The 20,061-nt window shown below is 42.9% G+C and overlaps 1 protein-coding gene across 2 annotated transcripts in view; it reads left to right on the top strand.

Annotated features, from left to right (window-relative positions):
- The window catches only part of NBEA (neurobeachin), a 672,481-nt gene extending 659,037 nt beyond the window's left edge, over positions 1–13,444 (top strand). For both annotated transcript variants that reach the window (XM_055317362.1, XM_055317363.1), the window contains 4 exons: positions 6,478–6,579; positions 8,459–8,655; positions 9,649–9,800; positions 11,595–13,444. In XM_055317362.1, the coding sequence (XP_055173337.1) occupies positions 6,478–6,579; positions 8,459–8,655; positions 9,649–9,800; positions 11,595–11,685 (542 nt within the window). In that variant the 3' untranslated portion in view covers positions 11,686–13,444. The remainder of the gene's footprint in view (positions 1–6,477; positions 6,580–8,458; positions 8,656–9,648; positions 9,801–11,594) is intronic.
- The last annotated feature ends 6,617 nt before the right edge of the window (positions 13,445–20,061 follow it).

Below are 20,061 nucleotides of genomic sequence, written 5' to 3' on the forward strand. Positions count from 1 at the left end.
TGTGATTGAGTTCTAATTTCAAGGCGTTATGGTCTGAGAATATGCAGGGGACGATCCCAATCTTTTGGTATTGGTTCAGACCCGATTTGTGACCCAGTATGTGGTCTATTCTGGAAAAAGTTCCATGTGCACTTGAGAAGAATGTGTATTCAGTTGAGTTTGGATGTAAAGTTCTGTAGATATCTGTGAAATCTATCTGGTCCAGTGTATCATTTAAAGCTCTCGTTTCTTTGGAGATATTGTGCTTAGAAGACCTATCAAGGGTAGAAAGAGCTAGATTGAAGTCACCAAGTATAAGTGTATTATTATCTAAGTATTTCTTCACTTTGGTTAATAATTCGTTTAAGTATTTGGCAGCTCCCACATTCGGGGCATATATATTGAGGATTGTTAAGTCCTCTTGTTGGATAGATCCTTTAAGTATGATATAGTGTCCCTCTTCGTCTCTCACTACTGTCTTCGGAGTAAATTTTAGTTTATCTGATATAAGGATGGCTACCCCTGCTTTCTTTTGAGAACCATTTGAATGGTAAATGGTTCTCCAACCTTTTATTTTCAGGTTGTAGGTGTCCTTCTGTCTAAAATGAGTCTCTTGTAGACAGCAAATAGATGGGTCCTGCTTTTTTATCCAGTCTGAAACCCTGTGCCTTTTGATGGGGTCATTAAGTCCGTTCACGTTCAGAGTTACTATTGACAGATATGAGTTTAGTGTCATCATGATATCTATTTAGTCCTTGTTTTTGTGGATTGTTCCACTGAACTTCTTCTTAAAGGGGAATTTTAAGAGTCCCCCTTAAAATTTCTTGCAGAGCTGGTTTGGAGGTCACATATTCTTTCAGTTCCTGCCTGTCTTGGAAGCTCTTTATCTCTCCTTCCATTTTGAATGAGAGCCTTGCTGGATAAAGTATTCTTGGTTGCATGTTCTTCTCATTTAGGACCCTGAATATATCCTGCCAGCCCTTTCTGGCCTGCCACGTCTCTGTGGAGAGGTCTGCTGTTACCCTAATATTCATCCCCATGAAAGTCAGGGACTTCTTGTCTCTTGCTGCTTTAAGGATCTTCTCTTTATCTTTGGAATTTGCAAGCTTCACTATTAGATGTCGAGGTGTTGAACGGTTTTTATTGATTTTAGGGGGGATCTCTCTATTTCCTGGATCTGAATGCCTGTTTCCCTTCCCAGATTGGGAAAGTTTTCAGCTAGGATTTGTTCAAATACATATTCTGGCCCTCTGTCCCTTTCGGCGCCCTCGGGAACCCCAATTAAACGTAGGTTTTTCTTCCTTAGGCTGTCATTTATTTCCCTTAATCTGTCTTCATGGTCCTTTAATTGTTTGTCTTTTTTTTCCTCAGTTTCCCTCTTTGCCATTAACTTGTCTTCTATGTCACTCACTCGTTCTTCCACCTCGTTAACCCTCGTCGTTAGGACTTCTAGTTTGGATTGCATCTCATTCAATTGATTTTTAATTTCTGCCTGATTGGATCTAAATTCTGCAGTCATGAAGTCTCGTGAGTCCTTAATGCTTTTTTCTAGAGCCACCAGTAGCTGTAGAATAGTGCTTCTGAATTGGCTTTCTGACATTGAAGTGTAATCCAGATTTTGTAACTCTGTGGGAGAGAGGGCTGTTTCTGATTCTTTCTTTTGAGGTGAGGTTTTCCTTCTAGTCATTTTGCTCAGTGCAGAGTGGCCAAAAACAAGTTGTATTGGAACACGGGGGAGTATCACTGGTCCGTCCAGCTGGTCTTCTGGGGGAGGGGCCTGCTGTGCTGATTCTCAGGTGTTAGCACTTGGGGGAGCTGCTCTGCCCCTGCCTGCTGCCGGGCTCAGCGGGGGTTGTTTACCCCGTGGGGCCCCAGGAGGAACAGCCGCAGTTGCTATGGCAACTCTGGAAGCCTGGATTCAGCCTCCGCAGGAACTACGGGGCTCGGGGCTCTCGGTTCTCTGTCCGCAGGGCCTGGAGGCTCCGGGGCGGGGCCGCTGATCTGCTCAGCTCCGGGCAGGAGCGTCCTCGCTGTCCTGGGCCCTCCCGGCCTCTGCCTGTCCCGGGGGGAGGCCGGATCCCGGGCTGTGTCCCGGCGCCCTGTGCTCCGGGGCCTGCGCTGGTGGATTCGCGCTCCCGCCCCGCAGCCCCCTCCGCGGAGCCGCTCCCGAGCCCCTCCGAGCTGCTCCGGTCCCGCCGTGCGCGCTGCAGCCCTTAGGGAGCTCGGAGCACTCTCCAGGGGCGCAGGTGTCTGTTAGTGTCCCCGGGAGCCCGAGGGCATCCCCGCTCTCCTGGGTCCTGCTCCAACTCCCTGCGAGCCCCTTTCCGCCGCCCGGGAAGGTTGGTGCAGCTCCTGCTCCTCCGGGACGGGGCTCTCCTGTCCTGGGGACACTCGCCCCGGCCTCAGCCCGGCTCCTCGCGGGGCCCCTCCCCCTCGGAGGCCTTTTGTTCCTTTATTTCTCTTTCCCTGTCTTCCTACCTGGATAGAAGCGCGGACTCTTCTCACTGTAGCGTTCCAGCTGGTCTCTCTTTACATCTCAGGCCGAATTCGTAGATTTTCAGGATGATTTGAAGGTTATCTAGGTAATTTGGTGGGGACAGGCGATTTGGGGACCCTGCTCTTCCGCCATCTTGCCCCTCCCCTCGGAAAGGCTTATTTCCTAATAAAAAATAGATTACATACATAAGGAGTAGTTTTATACATGTTTTTCAATTCCCTGCAAGAGGACTAGATAGCTTTTTACTTTTTTTTCTGTAGCATATAAGGGAAATAGTTTAGAAAACTCTTTATTTAATGTAAATTTTATTAAGCATATAATTTCATAATTTTTTTTAATTCACCAGTCTCTCTGACATATAATAATCAGGAAAATTAAGGATCACATTACACAGAAAATCTTCATTTTCATTTTACCAGGGAACTCAAGGCATCTTTAGAGCATAATTTTATAAATATATTTCAGACAAATCCAGGACTGCCAACACTATAAATGGATACTTTGTCAATATTCAAACCCATCATAGTGGTATACAAAAACTTAGAAGATGACACACGGGCTGCCACCCTGCTTCTCCCATATTCCAGCAAAGAGAGGCCCCAAAAGCAAAATGGAAACTGATGGATCTGGGGAAGGTCACAGGAAACTGAGCGATTCCTGGAGAGATAAGAGGATGATTGGGTCTAAAGGAGGAGGTGTTGGCAAACCAGAGGAAGTACATTGTGCATCTCGCAGTATAGGCATCTTAGTTATGCTCTTCCCTCCCATTTTCCCAGGCCTATTGTTGCCTTCCCTCCAGCCTCTGTGGGGCATAGAATCAAAGCACCAGTGCAGCTTCTCAGTGCTGCTGGTGCCAAGGGAGGGGTGATCCAGGGAGGCAGGCACAATTGCCAGCTGGTGAACATTCGCTGCCCCCACCCTGCCCCCTCCACAGTGAAGACCAGGCATCGCAGCCAGGTGGGAGCCATCAGAGCAGTGTCCACCCCAAAGCACAGGGTGGTTCTCTGGGAGAAAAGAATTGGGGCTGGGGGCACCCTACCCAGAGTAGGATTGACAGAAAAAAACAGGCCAGCATGCAAGGAACTCAAGCAATGTAAGAAAAGATCACAAGCTCAACAACCAGGTGAAGCAGAATGAATAAAAGAAAAATACAGAACTTTTTCTTAAAAAGGCATTTGTTTGGGATGCTTGGGTAGCTCAGTCAGTTAAGCCTCTGACTCTTGGTTTCAGCGCAGGCCATGATCGTGGGATTGAACTCCAGGCGGGATCCACAGTGAGCGTGGAGCCTGCTTGAAATTCACTCTCCCTCTGCACCCCCCCCAGGCCCCCGCTCACATGCGTGTACACACACTCTCTCTGTCTCTCAAAAAAAATTTATAGATAAAAAAGCATAAGTCTAAGGTATAAGAAAAGGAGAACCAAAGTTACTGAGTACTGTTTTATATTTCTTAAGCTAGGAAATGAGTACAAGTGAATTTATTTTATTCTCTTAATTTTATACAAATGTTATAAATATTTAATATGTAACTAATTTTTAATTATGTCTAAAAACAAAAGAAGATCAGATAGCTTTGTGGAAACTACCAACATGAAAAGAATCAGTGACCTTGGAGGAAAAAAATTAATCTACAGTGTTCCTCAAACTTAACTATTACGCTGATCCCTTTTAAAGAGAACAAAATTAAAAAAAAATAAAATAAAAATAAAAAAAATAAAGAGAACAAAATTAAGGAGGGCACTTGATGGCAAATTGAATGTAAATAAAAAATACAAAATAGAACAAAATTATCATTAACTTGCCCCCCCCCAAAAAAAAAAAAAAAAAAAAAACCTGACTCTGAGGAATCTGTTCTTGGACCCCATGAACAAGTTTGAGAAACACTGAATTAATTAGTTCATCTTAATTGTTAAAGCATAAGTCGATTTTAAATTGCCGCAGCATAAATTTTTTACAGCAAAGAGAGAGCTCGTCTTTATAACTGGTTAACAAATATGTTTAGAGTATCCTCAAAGTATAAATCCGAAATTTAAAATTTTCATAGAACTTTTCACTCCCAAGAAAACATCTACAGAGGGAGCCTGGGTGACTCAGTTAAGCATCTGCCTTCGGCTCAGGTCATGATCCCAAGGACCTGGGGATTGGGCCCCACTTTGAGCTCCCTACTGCTTCTCCCTCTTCCTCGGCCTGCTACTCCCCTTGCTTGTGCTTGCTCTCAATCTCTGTCTGTCTCTCTCAAATAAAATCTTAAAAAAGAAAAGAAAACATGCACAGAGCCCAGGGTACGAAGACCCTAGTTTGAAAAACACCAAGAATTCTGGAAGAATAGGAGTTACAACACCAAGTTCCTACATGACTTTTCAAGGAGAAAAAGTAATGGCCAATAATCCTGATAACTTAAGATGAAATAATACATTCGTACTATATGCACAGAGGCATATTTATGTATCCTACTTACTGTTTGCTAAGATAGTACTGTAGAAAACCACAGCTAAACCACACATCCAGATAAAACTGTCATACACTAGGAGTCAGCTAGAACTGTTTAAAAATAAAAAAAAAATAAAAAAATAAAATAAAAATAAAAACAGAAGGAAATAGGCAACACAAGACATTAATAAGTGTGTTATTAATGAGAAATAGAAATAGTGGGGTGTTACAAGGCATTGATAAAATATTTGTTGAATCTGATGGGCTGATTCAGGTCCAAACTGTATTGTTATTAAGTGTTTCACATCCTCCTTTCTGATCACAACCTTCAACCTTCAATAGCATTTCACCTCAATGAGTCTCTTAGAGGTCCTCACATATGCCCAGGATGGCCAATACTGGCTTTTCCTATCCACCAAAGGAACCTGTGAGAACCCTGCCCAGGTTGGCACCATAGCCCATTCACCTTCTGCAGTGCCTCTGTGACTTGCTATTGTTTCCTTTTCTTTCACGATCTGCACCAAAGCCTGTAGAGACACCTCGTTTCTGTCCCAGACTGGCTTTTCCAAACAGTTTGCCACAATAAGACAAGCTTCAGCATGATGCCCTCTTAACTTTGCTGATCCTTCTCACGCTGTCTTTGTGCAGGTTACTCACCTGATATTCTGATGTTCTCTTCGTATGGAGGTCTTTTGATCCCTACTACATATACTCTGCACATAATCTGTTCTTCCTCACACTTGGTATTGTGGAGTGTGTCCAATGGCAAGCCTGGGGAAGGCCGAAGTTGTTTGATGAGTTCTCAAGAGTTCCAGGTTATGCCTTACACCTCTTTACAGTCCCAGCTCCTAGCCTGCCTAGAAGAATGGAAGAATGCCAATCATTCACTTAATGATTGGGAAAGCACTTAGCAGTGAAAATGCTTGTGTCCTGTAACACAGCTGGACTTTTTAGCTAGGTTCGATTTAGCATTAAGTCAAGTGGAAATTTAAGATGGTCATCTCTTTCCTTCCCTACCTTCCTCTCCCTCAAAATCAAAGCACCTCAGCCTGTTTTGTTGGAGATTTTAAGGAATGTTTTTAAATGAGTAAGAGCATGGTTTTCAAAATTAGATGGGTCTGGGCTCAGTCCAGTGCTTGCTAGCTGTATGAAATTGTACAAGTTGAATAACCTTGCGAAGCCTTGGGTTTCTTGGCTATAAAATAGGGATAACAACAGTACCTGCCTCATAGGAATATTGCCATAATTAAATGAGATAATACATATAAATACCTTGGCAGGCTTGGTGTCAGTTTCATAACAATGGTCAGGAAAAGAATAGCTATCACCACTGTCATAATGTTGTAGGCACGTCACATCTGTTAAGGTACTCAGTCATCTAAACGACCCACAGAGTGGGATACAGTAGTAGTAAAGGTCAGGAAACAGGTTAAGGCACTGGCTCATGGTCACACATCTAGTAAGTGCACTCAATAAATATTAATGATTATTATTTTAAATGTCTGAGTTAATGGTGTAGCTCTTCATTTCTAGCATTGGTCTGTGCTAACTCACTGCTCCGGTTTCCTTGCAGGTGACTATCCTGCACCCAGAGCTGTCCTCACAGGCCATGACCATGAAGTTGTCTGTGTTTCCGTCTGTGCAGAACTTGGACTTGTTATCAGTGGTGCTAAAGGTCAGAAGGCATTTCTTTCATTTTAGGTCTTTAAAAACTGTACTATTTTCTCAAGTGAACCATGATTTATGATGTCTTTCCTTTAGCAGGCTCTCTATAGACAATGTAATCCCCTGAGTTCCTTGCAACTGTTTCATTTTATTAGTAATATTCACTAGTATTAATATAAAATATATGTAAAATGTTATGTAGTATTTTGTGGCCACCAGCATTCTAGCCAGAACACTGGTAAATTAAACTATAGCATGTCCCTGCGATGCAACTATTAAAAATAACACATAAAAGATGGGGGGAGGTATCTGTGAGGCAGTAGGGAATCTGGGGGTGGGGCCGGTCAGATTGCTTCTCAGTCATAGCCTTGGACCCACCTCCCTCAAGAAGCCCCTTCCTTTATAAGGCCCTAGGCTTGTAGAGGTTGGTGGGAAAGGACACATGATTACCTGGAGGTTTTGACTTTTTGTGGAAGTGTTTCAGGAAAAATCAGGAAACTTGGATTCTACTTCCGGATCAGACACCCAATTCTCCATGGGAGAGTCTGGGGCAGGAAGGAGCCTCATACTTGGGAGAAACTGCAAGAAAAGCAGAGGGGCTGAGTGGATGCTGTCGCAGTGGAGTTAGGGAGAGAGAAAGTTGACAGGAGGGAGGGCCCATGGCACAGGGATTGATTGCCACGTGTATTTTATTTCAAGCGTACTGGAAAGCCACTGAAGGTTTTTTAAGCAAAGTGATGCGATGATCAGATTTGGTTTTCAGGAGCTTGTCCTGGCTGCTTTATAAAGAATGGATATAATATCTGAAGGTTAGGGACTGTGTTTTTTTCACTTTTGTGTCTAAGAGTAAATAACCCTATGAACACATAGAATATTTTCAATAAATACCCTTTTCTAAATATTTTTAAAGTAGCAATTTGTGTAATATTATCCTATCTTGTAAAGTGAAAAGGAAAAAAAAAAGACAGGTATGGGGGAAAAAACAACACTTTCTAAAGATGATGGGTGATATTAGAAGTGATTGCTATGTTCTTTTTCTCCCTGATTTTCTGTATTTTCTATCATTTTAGAAATCAGGAAAAAAAATTAGGTCTAGCCTTATAATGCTAAGTGTTTTGTAAAATATGTATCTACTGGAGTCAACTGGAAAATAAAAATGTAATTCATTAATTGTTTTCATGAGGTTGTTTTGTTGAGGGGCAAGTAATATCAAACTATATTAACCAAGTTATTTCTATCAACTTGGCTAGTGAAACTTTTATCTTATCAACACGATTTCTGCCAGGGGAGAAAAATCAGAGCAAAATAAGTCACTCCCCATACTAGTTTTGCACTCTTGCCTCACTGATCATGTTGACAGACAAAAAGTGTTTGTGTAGTCTGAATTACTTCATTAAGTATCTTAATTTTGCCTTTTACTAAAATTTATGGGCTGTAGACAAGATAAAACTCATTATTTGATATTAATGTAGCTATATGGTACAATGTTAAAGTTTTGATGATGCTAAGAAAATTAGCAGTTGTTTTGATAATTCTCCTAAACTTTTGAGAAACACAAACTAAAAAAACTTCGGAACATAAGACCTTTTTGTTGTCACATTATCTGTGAACTGTATCCTTTTTTAATGAATATTATCTCATGAAGGAAAAGACCAGATATTTCCCTAGATAAAAAGTTGGGGAGATCTGTATGTGGTAACAGCTTCCTGTATTTGATCTGTTTAAATAAAACATCAGTTCTTGGCTCCTGCTAGCGTACCTCTTTTCTTCTCTGCCTTCTTTGAACAAATCTGAGTGTACGTACCGAGGTAGGGTTTGTGGGTTTGTGAGAGCTCATATGTGACTTGTCATCATGAATGACTCCAGCCCTGGCTGTCCTCCTTCTGCAGAGGGCCCTTGCCTTGTCCACACCATCACTGGAGATTTGCTGCGAGCCCTAGAAGGACCAGAAAACTGCTTGTTCCCCCGCTTGATTTCCGTCTCTAGTGAAGGCCACTGTATCATATACTATGAACGAGGGCGATTCAGCAATTTCAGCATTAACGGGAAACTTTTGGCTCAAATGGAGATCAATGATTCAACCAGGGTAAATCTGCATGTTCAGTGCTTAACAGGGACTGAAGCCACGAGACCGATCGGCTACCTTACATTAAAGGATTCGTAATAGAATTTCCCTGGTATCCAGATAAATGTGTGCTGTGTTTTGTTTGTTTTAGATTCTATTTATTTATTTGAGAGAGAGAGTATGGTGGGGGGGGCAGAAGGAGAGGGAGAAGCAGACTCCTCACTGAGCAGTGGAGGGGGAGTCTCAAGGCGGGGGCTCAACTAGGGGAGGGAGGGGGTGAGTGGGACCCTGAGATCCTGACCTGAGCCAAAGGCAGAAGCTTAACCAGCTGAGCCACCAAGGTGCTCCAAATGTGTGCTGGTTTTAAAAGCATGTAACTTCATGTAGATTGATGCTTTGAACAAACCCAAAATTCATTTAATCCCAAGTAGTTAACTCAGTGGATTTAGAGATGATAGCTTTTGTTTGATTAGAAGTCAGACCCCTAAGGAGGTCTTGCTTCAGCTCCTTTATAAACAGTTCTGCACCATCTGACATTAAAAGTGAGTTTCTTGTCAAAGAATGTTACCGTTAGAACCGTAGACCAAAATTACATGTACCAGACTGCCCTTCACTCATAAATGAATTGTGATTGTTGGTTTATCATTATTAAAAACCGTTTTTGAAATATGCTTCTGCCATTTGTTCTGAAAATCTTGACATTGTTACTATTCAGGACTTAACAAAACATCATGTTACTTAATTCTCAAATTCTTCCTGGATTAGATTGATAATATTCTCTTTGGGACTTCTGTTATTTTGTAACCTTAATTGGTTTTAATAAGATCCTTTGTTTATGTAAGAACTCTGATGAATTCCACATTGGAAATTCTGTGGAGTGGACTTTAGGCAACTTGGACAAATGGCTAAAAGTAGATAATAATTATGAAGGAACTGTGTTGAGTGCTTTTGGGTAATGACCATTGACCATCTGGGAAAAAGAGAGAAATTGTTGTTTTTCTGCCTTTTCTGAAGGCCATTCTCCTGAGTAGTGATGGCCAGAACCTGGTGACCGGAGGGGACAATGGTGTGGTGGAGGTCTGGCAGGCCTGTGACTTCAAGCAGCTATACATTTACCCAGGATGTGATGCTGGCATTAGAGCAATGGACTTATCCCATGACCAGAGGTGAGCCACGCCAAGGGGAAACGTAATCACTTGAGAACTGTCACTGAAACTTCTTTACATTCTACCAAGGGTGAAATGTGCTGTGAATATGATTCCAGCATCCAGATGGAAGAAAGACTAGCACAGAAAAGGATAAATTGAGAAGGGGAGTAAGTGCTATAAGAAAGGATTCTGGTAGGAAGAAAACAGAAAGAGAATAATCGGCGGGGAGAACAGGGTTGCATAAAGGAAGAAATGGGTCTTTTGAAGAATAGGCACATCCAGACACTGCTCCAAACAGAATTATTCCCACCAACGTCTCTGTTCCGAGGGCCTCACCTAGCCTCAGACAGAGCCCCCTGGCTTCCATTCTGGGAGGGAGACACATGTTTCTCAGCACAGGTGTGTTTCAGCTTGAGGCATCCTTGTAGCCAGCAACTCTCAGCAAAGCTGGCCTCTGTTTTAAAAGATATAAAACACTCACCTGTTACTGAGACAATCCCTCCCTCCCACTTTCTTATTCACACATTTCTCATTTGTGTTATTTTTTTGTATTTTATATATTCCCCTAAAACATTATAATCTTTTTTTAAAGAACTGATATGAGAATTAATTAATAATTTTCCCTTGTGCCTCAGTTGGCAACAGGACCAGGTGTTTATTGTAAAATGAAAAGGATACTTGGAATATAAAGTCTAAAATTTCTAGATTCAAAAAATCTTAAACTCTGTAATCTTAATGTGGTATATAATTTCTCCTTTTTTGCTGTATATTTAACAGAAATAAGAAAAGTGTATTAACCAACGTTTTTCATCTACATGTATATTCTTTATTAAAGTATGGTTTCAAAATATAAATACTAAGGCTTATATCACAAATTTAACAAAGCATCTACACAATCTAGTAAAATTGTACTGAAGTCATCAAGAGAAGTAACATAATTTAAGAGCTTGAGAAAGGGATATTTTTTGATCTGCTGCCCAGCCTGTTTTTAAAGAAAATGTAAGCAGGTGATTTTAAGAGTATTCCAGAATGCTGTAGTCCGTATTCATGAATAAATGGGAATGCTTTATTATGTAATTACGTATAGATACATGAGCATTTCTAAAGTATTTGATATCAAGTAGTGAAATCAGGTTGAAATGTTCTCCCTGACATTCTTACTCATTCATGTTGCAAACATTCGCTACCTACCACCATCATAGATGACGCACCACCAAGTACTAAGATTAGTGACTCCTCAGTGCCCAAATAATAATCATCATTGTATGGGAGGGAAGTAGGGACAGCATGTCAGGAGAAGGAAGTGATTGACTTTTCTTGAAGAGTGAGGAGGGCAAGAGAAGCTTAATTCACTAGGCATCAGAAGAGAGAGTAGATGGGGAGCATCTGCAGAGTCACATTAATGTCAGGGGTCTCCAAAGAGGAGGGAAGAAAGAAACTGATCAAGTTCCTATTTCTAGCTCAATCTCATCCCTCATTTCCATTATTTTTGTGTTTTATAATGTCCCTGATATGTTAGAGCAGTAGCACATGCACATAAGTTACATGCACTTATTGAGGATGCTTACCCATAAAGTGTCTATCTGAGGAACTATCTTATCAAAAGCCACACAACACTCGGTCTGGCAGTCTGGATCTGAGCAGGATTGGTTCAAGTTCTCCCAGGAGAACCAAGAATAGGTTACAATCCTGTGTCAGTGAACACAAAACTAACACTTGGGGAACTCAGAACGCATGATACTGTCTCGTAGAAAAGTAGCAAATGCATCAGTGATTTTACATCACTCTTAACCACTGTCTCTGCTTTTCCAGGACTCTGATCACTGGTATGGCTTCTGGTAGCATCGTAGCGTTTAATATAGATTTTAATCGGTGGCATTATGAGCATCAGAACAGATACTGAAGAAAAACGAAGACCCAAAAGCCAAGTTAAAGCTGAGAGCACAAGTGCTGCATGGAAAGGCAATATCTCTGGTGGAAAAAACTCGTCTACATCGACCTCCGTTTGTACATTCCATCACACCCAGCAATAGCTGTACATTGTAGTCAGCAGCCACTTTACTTTGTGTGTTTTTTCACGACTGAACACCAGCTGCTACCAAGCAAGCTTATATCATGTAAATTATATGAATTAGGAGATGTTTTGGTAATTATTTCATATATTGTTGTTTATTGAGAAAAGGTAATAGGACGCGTCACAAGAGACTTTTGACAATTCTGAGGAACCTTGTGTCCAGTTGTTACAAAGTTTAAGCTTTGAACCTAACCTGCATCCCATTTCCAGCCTCTTTTCAAGCTGAGAAAAAAAAAAAACACGTTTGATACTTTGTACATCAGATGCATCTTATTTAAAGGGATACTTTTGTAAAAGTAAAACCTTGTATAAAGAACAAAACGTTTCTTAATTTTATTGTGGAGTTACAACTTGCATGTTCTTTAATCCTGATGTCTTGATGGAACAGGTGCATTCACACTATGAAACAGAAAGATATGTCCAAGGACACAGCTCGTATGAAAGGGTTGAATTTGGGCTCAGTAATTTTGGACATATTCACCAAAATATGGTTTGCACTTTTTAATCTACATTCATCCCTTCTAAGTGAAATTTGCTCATAAAGCATTTGGATACTAAGCCATTATTTGCCATTTTTGCTACTTTATACAAAGAAAATTCAGCCCTACCCTTCATAATTTGAAGACACAGCAGAAAGGGGGCTTAGGGATGAGGTCTTGGTTTTTATTGTATAAATAGGAGTCATGATCGTTAGTTCCATAGTAATGACTTCCCAACTCCTGGACATCTCTTCCAGAGTCATCCTGCTGGCTTAGTGTGTGTAGGGGAAGAGAATCTGATGCTAACTATTTTTAGTTTGGTTTGATTTTGTTTTGGTTTTTTCTCTTCGGTTCTCGAATAGCTTAGTTTCTTTAATAACGGGTCAGACTTTATTCTAACAATAACTGAGATTATTCCTTTAGGTTCTTGTGCAATTCTCACCTAAAGCCACACTCTTAGCCTAAGGCACTTCATCTTTTTATGGTATAAACTGATGGGTATCAAATGATTTTCCATACCTTGTACTGATCAAGTTACACACCCAGGGGTATATACACTTATTCATGTTTCTTCTTTGTATATTTGGTGGCTGTATCGTCATAGATGTACATATTGTGTCGGTAGGGCTATGAGGCATGTTCCAGGAATGTAATTTTCTCAGAATTTATACTCACTTGCAGTCATTTATTTAAAAAGATACAACAAGATAATGGGTTCTTTGTATTGGCACTTTGCACCAGAAACATATCATTATTTATTGACGTGATTACTTCTTTGTCATCCACCTTGTATTAGTAAGTTTTAGCACTGAATTCCTTCTTCATTGTTGTTTGTATTTATGATATTCTGAAATTCTGGGGGATCAGCGTAATGATTAAGTTATTCATCACCAGGCTGTAAGCAATATCTTGAGTTTGTAGCTTAGAATTGGGAGGATACCGAACATCTGGAAGACAAGTTCATTTCATCTTGAGATCATGGTGAAATATTTTGGATATATAAATTCCTTAAGCTATTGTAACCATGTTTTATTGCAAAGATGTAAAATATGCCAGATGTGTGTGAGTTGGAAATCAAAAAAAGAAAAATAAAATATGCAAAGAATTCACTGATTGTTTCACATTTCATTGGACACTTCACTAACATGCATTCATTATGTTGTCATACAAGTTTAAGGAATCAGCATCACCTCATATAAAGGCCTACGGCATCTAAAAACATGAAATAGAGTCCTAATGAGGTTCCGTAATTTGCTGAAACATGAGCTGCTCTGCTTGACCATCTGGCAAGGATTTGGGGGCAACAGTGACCAGAGGGAAACAGCCCTGTCGTTTCTTCCACATAATCCACTTTTTTGGGTTATTTTTCTTTTATTTGAAGGGAACTAAATGCATGTGATGGTGAAGAATATAATTGCTCTTTACATGAATGTTACCAAATAATGCTGTTCTCATTTGAATCATGCTTTCTAGAATTTATCATGGGCCAGGCATGACACAGGCAGGGACAGAGTGACCGGCATGAGCAGAGCAGCTGCCAGCAGGCCGGGGGCAGTGCTAAGAGGGCTCAGTCACCCTGGGTTAGCAGAGGCAGTGGGGTAGCAGCCCAACAGGCCCAAGGAGTGACTGGACCACAAGCAAACTTCCATCTGCATAATGGAGACCAAAAGGACAACCAACAGCAGCCTGAGAAAGGCTTGCTCCTATCACTTTTCACCTGGTCCCCAAGCCAGTCATGTCGGTCATAAGTCCAGCCGGCTCCCTCAAACCAGCCTTCTGGCAGCCCATCAGTCACTCAGGCTGGCTACCAGCAGCTCTTTAAAACAACTCCCCGCTTCTAGAACCATCTTCCGAACTGTCACTAAAACCTCCTGACCATTCAGACCTTCCCAACACACCTCACTCTGCTACCAGAAGCTCTGGTTCACCACCACCCCAATCATCCACCCAGTCATCCCACTGCTGAGCAGCCTACAGTGGCTTTCCATGTTCTTAAACTCTGGTGGGGGAAGACATGGCTGCAGAGTAGAATCTAGGCCCCATCCCTCCCAGGTGATTCCATGCGGATCATCCTTGGGCCCATTTTCAACAACACTAATGTGAGGGATGAAAGCCTCACTCAGGAACTGAGCACAGAAATCCTTCAGGAGGGAAACATTCTCATTCTCCTTCCCCCGGCACCCCATACCTCAGGGGAATCCACCTATTTACAAGTCCCTGAAAACTCTCTGTGCTATGGCCCTAGTGTTTTTCCACCCGAGAGGACCTCTTTGCCAGCACTATCTGGTCAAACTTGTTGCAAATTGACCTAAACCAGTTTGGTAGCCTACAGTCTTTTGGCAGGTGCAGGTGGTACCCAGACTCCACATGCTTACTATATTATGATGCAAACGATTCCTAGGAGCAATTGCTGCCACATGTTGTGATACCTTTTCACCAACATGGAGCCCCATGTGGGGCTGGAACTCATGACCCTGAGATCAAGACCTGAGCTGAGATCAAGAGTCACATGCTCAACTGGCTGAGCCTCCCAGACGACCCTTTCACCAAACATAATTTAGCAGGCAAGTACAAGACCAATCATAGAACCCTGTGAGCTTGGTGAATTCCAGTGCCTTTTTAGATGATCTGACAACCATTAGTGTCTGCTTTCAGACACTAGAAGTAGCATCTAGAAGTAGCAACATTCTAGAAGTAGCATCCCCTCTGCCTTGTGATGCCATCAGAATCCTCCAATCCAAACATTTAGGTCTCAGCCTTGGGCACCCAAACTAAGGGTATAGACTAATGGCTTCAGTGGACTCTTACACCTGGTGGTGGAGAGGTAGGAAAGGTCTCTAAAATACTGCAGCCAGTGCATATTGAATTCACATATACTACATACCACAAATTTCATCAATGAGACATCATTTATAGCATCCCTTATGCTAATTAAGAAAGCAATAATTTCCCCCACTGAAAAGCCATTTTAGCATTCACTATTTTGACATAATAAAAGCTTCTGGTTTCTTTTGGAATAAGGAAGCTGGAGTTCTGGGCCTTGACTTATATTGAGACCTTTCTGATTAAATGACCCGGAGTAGAGATTTCTGATCAGAGCAACTGACCACCCCTTAGAATGCAGTATAAATTAGCAGATACTATCACAATGCTTATAGTGGATATTTTCAAGTAAATGACAACATCATTACCACTTTTTCTTTTTCTTATGGATTGAGCTCAGGTGCTTCCTCCTCTGTGAGGCCTTCCCTACCTGCTAAGTTAAATTCCTCATGCCTGTTATGTCCCTCTCACAGCACTGAGTGGTATATTGTGATGGGTCACTTGACTCTCCTCCCTAGTGGCTGTGAGCTTCTTGGGCAATGGCACTCTTTTATCTTGTATCTTTAGGACTGTGTTGGATTTATATAGACCGTCAATAAACGTAGACTTGCCAAATATATGGATAACCGATAAATACCAGAACCCTGGGTAAAGTGACAATGGCTAGGATGCTCAAAAGCCTGCCAGCCTACCTCTCCTCACTGCCTGGGCTACCTTTTCCTGCTCTGCTCTGTGGGCTTTCCAGAGAGTATCATGCTCCAGTCACCACCACTGTCATGGGCTTTTTCCATCAGGGCTCAAGGAATCACTGATAATAGCAATTTCCGTAGCTATAAAAGAAGGAATACATTTTAGATTCCTGCATTTTACCTACATTCATCCAGTTGGAAAAAAGGGAAGGCTGACAGACGATTTGGGGTAAGCACTTTTCCTGGTATTCTGGTCAATTCAAGCACTGACTGGCTCCTCACTCTGGAAGTAAACCATGAGTTCCCTCATCAGTTAAAATGGGCATAATAACATCTACATTACATGTTGTTTCTGACAATCAAATTTCATAACATGTGTCAAACACCTAGTCGAGCAACTGGCCCTCAGTAGAGTTCAGATGGTCATCGCCTTCCACAGTCTAGGGAACATGTTTCATTTCATCTGTTTGGCAGCCTTTCCCTTTGTCTTGTATGCATTGGAGGGGAGGAGGTACTTCTCCTCCTCTTCCTGTAATGTGATTTACTGGAACCCCATCCCTGGGACCTCCTGGACTCAGGTCTGTGCAACCATATCTCCCCTATTCTGGTGACTCCAGTGATTGGGCCAGGGATGGCCTCCCAGAGCCTTCTTTGAAATGTGTATATTCTGAAGTGAAGGAGAGAAGTCTTCTCCTTTGGTGTCACTTATCTGTCACAAAGAAACCAGTGATTGCTAGCAACCACGCTCTCTGTTACATAGAGAAAGCCATGAGAAATGAAAGATCATGTGCACTCGTCTGCCAGCCACAAGCCCATGAGGACCTATATTGCCCTCATTCTTACAGGTGGCCCAATTCTGGACCCTGCTTTACTCAATAACCAAGAAACATCTACCCCTCCCCACCTTAATTGATCAAAGCTGTATTTTTGGTGCTTGAGATCAAATAAAAGCAGTCTTGACTAATACATTTCCCTGCCCCCCAGCTCCCTACCTCTGCTAAAAAAAAATGTGACACAGAACACATTTAGTAGTAAAACTAATCATATTCCCAGCCTATAGTAGGATCTGGCAATCCCACGTTAGGTAAAAATCCAAATGAAAGGCCTTCATTTTTCCAGCAAGAGGATCTGGGGAAAAGTGCCCTTAGTACTATTGTTCCTAATAACCAAACATGGATGATGACTAGAAAAATCCAGCCACAAAAGAGTACATGCTGGACTCACCTTGTGAAACTGCCCCATGCCCCTATAAATCAGAACAGTGGCTACTTTCAACCAGAGACCGTAACTGGTAAGGGCCATGGAGAGGGAATCTGGGGGGTGGGCATTCTATCTCGGGGCTCTAGGTCCTCTCTCATGAGTGGGATGTGCTACCCAGGGGCCTTCACTGTGTAAATATTCGTTGAGCTGTATGTTCAGTCATTACTTGTGTACTTTTCTGCCTGTATGTTACACTTGAGTAAAAAGTATACTTTAAAAATCTAAACACACTGACTCTTGTGACCACTCTGAATTTGTCAGGCCTAAGCTTGTCCCAAAGCCAGAACAGTGACCAGCAGCAGCAGCAGCAGCACAGCAGCCTCTTTCTCCAGAGGTCTGTAGGTCTGCCATCTTGGCTGCCCTGTCTTGACGAACACTTTTTTCTTCTAATGACGGCCATGGTTCCAGTGCCATCTCCTCCGGAAAGCTCCCTTCCCCGCACAGCTGGTGCCCATCTCTGTGCGTCCACACCCCTCTCCATCTGGCCCCATCTCCTGTCCTCCCACTGCTCACTGACACGGATCTCCCCTCACTACAAGACAGCTCAACTGTTGGATTTTTCCTTTTGCTGTCTAGGACATTTAGCACGAAACTGTTTTGTCACTGTCATTTATGTGTCTGTCTTTCCCCCTGGATTGTGAACTTACATGCTATGCCCTTGAAAATGTCGAGAGAATGAATGAATAAACCAAGGAATAAGTAACTGCATGAGTCATGCAGGGAAAAATAATAATAAACTTGGGATTTGGAGACTTGGGTCTGAGACCCAGTTCTGCTGCTTACCAGCTCTGTGATCTGGGGCAGGTGACCAAATGTTTCTGAGGCCAGGCCTTTCAGGGGTACGAGAGGTAGAGCCCTTGCGGAGGATGCGCGCTTTGCAGATCATGAATCGCCACAGAACCGCGAGGCATCACTGCTGAACGAGGAAGCCCGCAGGCACCAAGTCAAGTGCTCTTCTGACCCGGGGCAAAACTCATGGGGGGGTGGGGGGGGTAGAACTTTGTTGATGGAATCTGAACTCTCCATGGAAGAGGTTGAGGCTGGCAGCTTCCCACCACCACGTGCAGACATAAATTTGGATTTCGGCTCTGTTTAGCACCTAGTAAGAAAGAAAGATTTTGTTTGGTTTAGGTCTGATTTGTTTGTTTGTTTCTATAATGCCCCTTCACAGTCAGTTACAGAAACTAAAACAAGAAGCCACTCAACACACCAGGAGATCCGGCTTCTTAGCAGGGCCTTCTCTGAGCGATGATTCTCCTGGATAATGACATGTTTTCCCTCTTTGCCTCTAGAGCCAAAACCCGAGTAAAGAAAGCTGCGGTTAGAAGCTTGGACACCTCTGCACAGACTTTCCTCTCCTCTGGCGGCAAGATTCCCATGGGAACTGCAGAGGGGCTTTGGCTGCTGCAGGCCAGAGGCCCTGGGTTAGACAGGTCTGAGGCAGAAGGTAGCCTCAAGTTCTCCAGGCCTGGGGAAGGCTGGGGCCCCAAAAGATCCCCTCCAGTTTTATTTAAAAAAAAAAAAAAAATCCCCTCCAGCCCTTCCTCTTTGCCTTAATAGGAAGCTGATGGACAGAGAGGTCACAACCCCTGCCTCAGTCATTCACACCTGCAGTAAAAGTGACAGGGTTCCCACCCTGCTCCCGTACTCTCCATCCAAAACCCAATATAGCCAGAAATGGGGCAAGCTGGAGAAGGGCTGGGCATCTTCCATGGGGGCAGGGAAATGAAGAGGTGGGGTGAGGGAGGCCCTGGGTGGGTACTGCCCCGTCACTGCTGCAGGCAACAGTGGTCAGTACCCCCCAGAGGGCACAAGAGAGCGTAGGCCTCGAATCACCCCCTGAAATAAACCAACACTCCCCCAAGCATGACTCAAAGGCCCAGGACAAAGATACCATTAGTCTAAAGTGAAATCAGACAAATAAAACCTAATGAGGAGACTTGTCCTAAAGCTGAAGTCACGTAAGCATTCTGATTCTGAGACTCTGCCTTCGTGCATGCCCAACACTTCCTTTGGAATGAAATTAAGGAAACAGTAAACAACCATTTTTCATGTCTTTCTTGATCAAACAAAATCGGTGTCCAAAATGTCTTTGAAATGCCATTTCCTGACATCCCAAAATACCCGATTCAGAGCTGGCATTTGCCCTCAGATGCAGAGCAGACAGGGAAATCCAGGAAGAAGCAGTCTCAAGGCCAAGAGGCTGAAGGTGCCGTGGGCAAGGGTGCCATGCATTGCCCAGGATGAAACCAAAGCAAACCATGCTCAAGTAAACCGAACCAAACTAACGCTTTCTCCCCAGCTAGCTGGTTAAACAGCACTTAGATCCCAATGTATATCTATAGGAGATAGCAGAGAGCCGCTCTCAACCTTGCCCCCAGAGAACATATGTTTCATCAAAAATCCCCTGCAGCTCCGGTGAGGACTCCCCTGCCTGCACTGCCCCCCAATCCCATCCTGAGTGATGCAGAGCCAGGGGAAGGGGCATGAGCGCTCCCAATCCTGGCTCCATGTGCAAATTCTGCCCTCACTTCTCCCCCGGGTCACCCACAGTAGAGGGAGCCCCCAAAAGCCTTGGAGAAGGAGTCTCCTCTCCATCAGCCAAGCTTCTTGCATGTGAAAACCCAGCTCTGGTTAATTAAAGCAGAAAGAGAAGGGCACCTGCATGGCTCAGTCAGTTAAGCAACTGCCTCAAGTCGTGATCCAGAAGTCCTGGGATTGAGCTCCGTGTTGGGCTCCCTGTTCAGTGGGGAGCCTGCTTCTCCCTCTCCCTCTGCCCCTCCCCCACAGCTGATGCTCACTCTGCTAACTCTGTCTCTCTCATAAATAAATAAATAAATAAATAAATAAATAAATAAATAAATAAAATCCGAAAGAAAGAAAAGTGATTTATAGGAGTATTGGAAAGCCTCCTCTGTCTCAAGCTGTGCAGCGAGCCAGCCTCCCCGAACACC

The sequence above is a fragment of the Nyctereutes procyonoides genome, unplaced genomic scaffold (assembly GCF_905146905.1).
Source record: "Nyctereutes procyonoides isolate TBG_1078 unplaced genomic scaffold, NYPRO_anot_genome, whole genome shotgun sequence".
In the NCBI taxonomy this organism is placed as follows: Eukaryota; Metazoa; Chordata; class Mammalia; order Carnivora; family Canidae; genus Nyctereutes; species Nyctereutes procyonoides.